Source organism: Labrus mixtus, chromosome 1, assembly GCF_963584025.1.
Source record: "Labrus mixtus chromosome 1, fLabMix1.1, whole genome shotgun sequence".
Lineage (NCBI taxonomy): Eukaryota > Metazoa > Chordata > Actinopteri > Labriformes > Labridae > Labrus > Labrus mixtus.
This window is the reverse complement of record NC_083612.1, coordinates 5,986,419-5,991,418: the sequence shown is the minus strand read 5'-3', so window position 1 is coordinate 5,991,418 and position 5,000 is coordinate 5,986,419. Positions and strand designations below refer to the sequence as shown.

The window sequence follows — 5,000 nt, the reverse complement described above, 5'->3', positions numbered from 1 at the left end:
TAATGAGTGAAACCCTGTAGTGTGAGAGGAGCAGCGGAGCGTCTCTCTGCTCAGAGGAACATCAATTAACGCAAATTAAAGCAGCGAGAGAAGACGGACGAGGGAGGGGAACAAAGCTAACAGCGGCCTACAGGTCCAGCCCCCCCCCACACACACACACACACACACACACACACACACACCAACGTATAGGTGTAGTGGACACAGCAGATATTAAGTTTTCATATACGTGACATTATTTTAAATTGGGATTAAGTGGACCATGAAATCTATTTTTAAAATGATCAAAGAACTAATCAGAGAAGTAATCAGAAGTTTCCCTGAGACTCGGAAATGGACTCCCCCCCCCTCTCGCTCTTGCTCTTTCTCTCTCTCTCTCGCTCTCTCTCTTTCTCTCTCGATCTCTCGCTCTTTCTCTCTCTCTCTCTCTCTCTCGATCTCTCTCTCTCGATCTCTCTCTCTCTCTCTCTCGCTCTCAGTTTCTCTCATACATCTCTCTAACAGCAGTGTCTTCTGTGTGTGTGTGTGTGTGTGTGTGTGTTTGTGTGTGTGTGTGTGTGTGTGTGTGTGTGTGTGTGTGTGTGTGTGTGTGTGTGTGTGTGTGTGTGTGTGTGTGTGTGTGTGTGCAGCGTGCTCTCCTGGATTCTTCGGTCAGCGCTGCAGTCAGTCGTGTCCTCAGTGCGTCCACAGTGACGGAGCGTGTCACCACGTCACCGGACACTGTGAGTGTCTCTCCGGATTCTTCGGCTCGCTCTGTAACCAAGGTCAGTGTCAGTGTGTCGTCGTGTGTTCACTCCCTCCAAAGCCAACCCTCCTCCTCCTCTCTGACACACGAAGGCCGCCTGTGGCGTCGCCTCACGTCTTAGCCAAAAAGGTGCACTTGAACACACCACAAAGACTACAGCCGACGGCCGACCACCACGTACGTTCTGCTCATGAGGAGAGGAAATAACTCTCCATGCCAGCAGGGGGCGGTAGTCTGTTGTTGTGATACGAGAAGACCATTTTCACACCGCTGTCGCTCACCACTCGTATTATAGGTCGTCTACTAATGGAGAATAATGTCTGATAAAAAGTTGAAAATGGCGCTGGCGTTGTCAGCCCTTGGTCTTTTTGTGGGAAAAGAAAAGAAGAGGCGGAGGAGACTGGATACTACAGCGGCATGCTCAAGGGGCTTTCCTGAACCTGTGTCGAAAGCTGGAGAGAAATGAAACCTCAGGACAGCCAATCAGAGAGATTCCTCTCACCGACCGCCGATGCCGATTCGACATGTTGAATCGCCTGAATAAGGCTGACAGGTAGCGACAGAGCCTGACACTGTGTCTGTGTCCGGGTCTTCAGACCGCTCTGTGTCCGGGGTTTTAAGGTACCCGATGAGTCCTCCGGAGTCTCTCCTCTCCAGCCTTTGTTAGAAAGACTTCTCTTCGAGCTGCAGGTGAGAGCCGATGAGGTGCATACAAAGCAAAGCCCTGAAGGTCGTCATCTCATTCAAAACGTGGATCATATAAAAAGGAAACCTTGAGCTCCTCCTGCGTCTCTTTTCATCACGGCTGCCTCCTGCTCATTGGACCTGAGTCCTCTCTTTGTGCGTTCCTCGTGCCCGTCATTATTTCAGGTTGAACTCGTCTGCAGGTTAAACAGGTGTTCATTCTCCTCTGAAGGCACGGGGGCTCGGGGGTTGGTCTGTTTTTTCTTGAAGAGACGGAGGAGGAGAGAGCTGTGAAATATTCATCATCATTAAACATGAACAGGCCTTCGTTAGGCCCTGTGCTGCATTAAACATGCTGCTGGCCACTGCATCTTTAACGGGCCCCGCTTTGATGGATCTCATGTCCAGCTGCACGAGGGGGGGGGGGGGGGGCTATGAACCGCCTGGAGGTCCAGTCAGGCTTCCTCCCCAAACTGGAAACCATCTCAAAGAAGCTAACGATGCTCAGAACACAAAGAAGATCTGAAGAAAACGAGTTCAGTGACATAAAATGGATTTCAGACGTAGAAACTGTTGAAGATGTTAACGATGTAGTTCACTCTGCTTTAACCTCCACACAGTGTCTGCAATACACAAATCAACTAAGGTAGATTTTCAGCGTCAGGGGTGCTTCAATGTAACCCCAAAAAACATAAAGATTATATCAACATGAAGGAAGTTCAGCTTTAACCAGTCCAAAGTCAGGTGTCCACCTGAAGCACCGAGAACTTTTGGCCCGAGGAGCTTCTGTGCAAAGGACCAAAAGGTTCCTCCAGATGGTTGTTTATATGCTTATATTTTAAAGGACTTGCACGCATGCACAAACAAAATCCTTGTTCACATTCACACAAAACCCCTGAAAAAAAGCTTCTGTGAGCTGCATGTGTGAACGCAAAAAGACTTTATCCAGAGTTTCCCCTCCAGCCTCCCGGTATGTTTTCCACTTGAAGTCCTATTGAGCTGATGTGAGAACAAAGCAGGATATAATCAGGAGAATTCACCTCCAGCGAGTGGGAGGGGGTGGTGACGTTTATTCCCTGTGATCTGCTGCAACTCAGGTCTCTTGGAAAAGTTCCTGTTGCAGAAATGCAGCTTAAAGGTCCCATATGATGCTAAATCCACTTCACCATGTTCCTCTAACTCTAACATGTGTCTCTAGTCTGTCTACAAACCCCCCAATGATGAGAAAAGTCTGTCCTCTCCGTCTTCTGCCTGCTCTACTTTTTAGAAAATGTGTCCTCAAACAGGCCGTTTGGAGATTTTCCCTTCATGACATCACAAAGGGCAGTAGCCCCTCCCCCAGGTGGGTGACACTCCCACAGCTAGGTGTTTGTTCTGCCCTCTGAGTCTGCCTTCTCACCATAAACAATAGGACATGGAGCGAGAAAGACCGAGACACTCAAGCCCTTCCAGGGAGGGGGCGTGGTCAGACACCGATCATTTACATATTTAAAGGTACAGACACAGAAACAGCCTGTTCTGAGCAGGGCTGAATTAGAGGGGTTTATAGACATGATCAAATACAGGATCAGAGTGGATTTAGAACGAGAAACTTCACACACATGTTTTGAGGACCTCTGAGACTTATTTACACTGAAGAGGAGGAGGATATGTGACCTTTAAACCTGAGCAACCACACCTTTTTGATTTGTGACTTTTTCTAGTAAATGATCCAGAAATTCACAAGAACATAAAGCAAATATTGGAGGAAAGTAATCAGACAGTATGAGATATAAAATTAGTCACTGCTCATTTTTTATTTACAATCTTAGATTTCATCACGTTCGGGTCCACATCCTTCCCCTCCTGCAATCAACTGACATGAGGCCGACGACTAATGATGATAAGTTAGCTCCCTTTTGTTAGCATTAGTAGAGGATATAGCCGCTCGAATCTGAACTTGCACAGTTGGAAATGTGACCAGTTTGAAGCTTGATACGGAAAGTCAGGAAGTCTCCAACATCATGAGGATGCATCCTCCTGGGAGCATGAATATCCGCACTTCTTTTCTTTACAATCGGTCCGTTGTTGCCTGGGTGTTTCTCTCTGATCTGCGGGCTTTAGGGGACCCAGGGACACTTTAAGTGTTATTAAAGCAGCATTAATAAAAGTGAACAGAGGATCACGAGGGAGCGTCTGATCAGTCCCTCTCCTGCTAATTATTTCTGCTAAACTCTCCTGATTTAGTCCTGAACACACACTGCAGCACTTTGATCCAAACTTTGCAGACACTGCTCACACATGGGTAACTGTTACATAAGTAAAGGGACTTCATTAAAACATTTATAATGATCTTTACTTCACTCGTATTCACAGCAGGGACTCCCTCCTGGGTTTTAGACGTCTGGAAGTAAAGCAGAAGAGCTTCTGATTACTTTGTGTGTGTTATCACCTTTAAAGGAGCAGTATGTAACTCTGACCCCTAGTGTTTAAGGCTAGGCTTTTTAGGTCGGGTACAATCACTTCTATCTGAACCACTTCTCTTGTCCGCTTCCATCGCTGCAACACCTGTTGGTTTGACCTGATAACTGCTCTCATATCTGGCAAACTGAGGGGCGTCCAAAACGGTTGTGTGGGGGTGCCTTAAAACCGCCTACCTTCTCTGGTCCAAACAAATCCAGAGCATTCAGGACCAGAATCTAAAGTTAGAAGGAGGACATACTGGCTGCTGCATTGTTGTCAGAGAAGCCAGCACTTCAACATAGCATGTTTCCTTAATGTCTGATCTTATAGTAAGATCACTTTATCATTTCACTCAGTACACAGCTTACTGATTGGACCTCTTAATATGTGTAATCATGTTTTGGGTTTTCACATTAACAGAATTTTAAACCTGGCTTTGATTCTAGGTCTCACCTACACATTCACACACTGATGGTAGAGGCTGCTGCAGTCCAACTTGCAACTTGGGGTTAAGTGTCTTGCCCAACTGGAAATTAACAGAGCATGTACGTTCATCAACGCTCGACACTCTGGAGCGTTATGATGCTTGTTGTAATCCATACAGCGCCCTCTGCTGGTGAAAGAGAACTGCTAGTGTAATACAACAAAACTCAAATGAAATGCTATTTGACTGGTGAATAAATCGATTAATATCGGCACATATCTGAGATAAAATGAGCCGATACTGATAGTCACTGGATATGCTAATATCGGCTTATGTTATCGGTTTGCTGATTGATCGGTCAGGCTCTAGTTATTGCATGCAATAAGCTTCTAATGAGCTTTAGAGTAAATATAAGAGGTGTGAAATGTAGTCAGATGCAAATGAGCACAGAAGGGCGATGTGAAATGAATCTTTGCACAGCTCATGTTTCCCTAACGACTTTACTTTCTGCCTAAACATTCACATTGAAGGATCTGACACACACATACATAAATTAATAATAATACATGTGCAGAGATTTACAAAGACAAACATGCCCGCCCTCTGTGTGTGTTCTGAGCAAACACTCGTTAAAGTTTGTTTTAATGAGAGACAGTAAGCTCAGTGAAATGTACCAGCCTGTTATATTTCTGTTTTAAAAATGTC

The 5,000-nt window shown here is 45.8% G+C and overlaps 1 protein-coding gene across 2 annotated transcripts in view; it reads left to right on the top strand.

Annotated features, from left to right (window-relative positions):
* The window catches only part of LOC132976108 (multiple epidermal growth factor-like domains protein 11), a 117,606-nt gene that overhangs the window by 98,275 nt on the left and 14,331 nt on the right, over window positions 1-5,000 (top strand). For both annotated transcript variants that reach the window (XM_061041043.1, XM_061041034.1), the window contains exon 16: window positions 630-764. In XM_061041043.1, coding sequence (XP_060897026.1) covers window positions 630-764 — 135 coding nt within the window. The remainder of the gene's footprint in view (window positions 1-629; window positions 765-5,000) is intronic.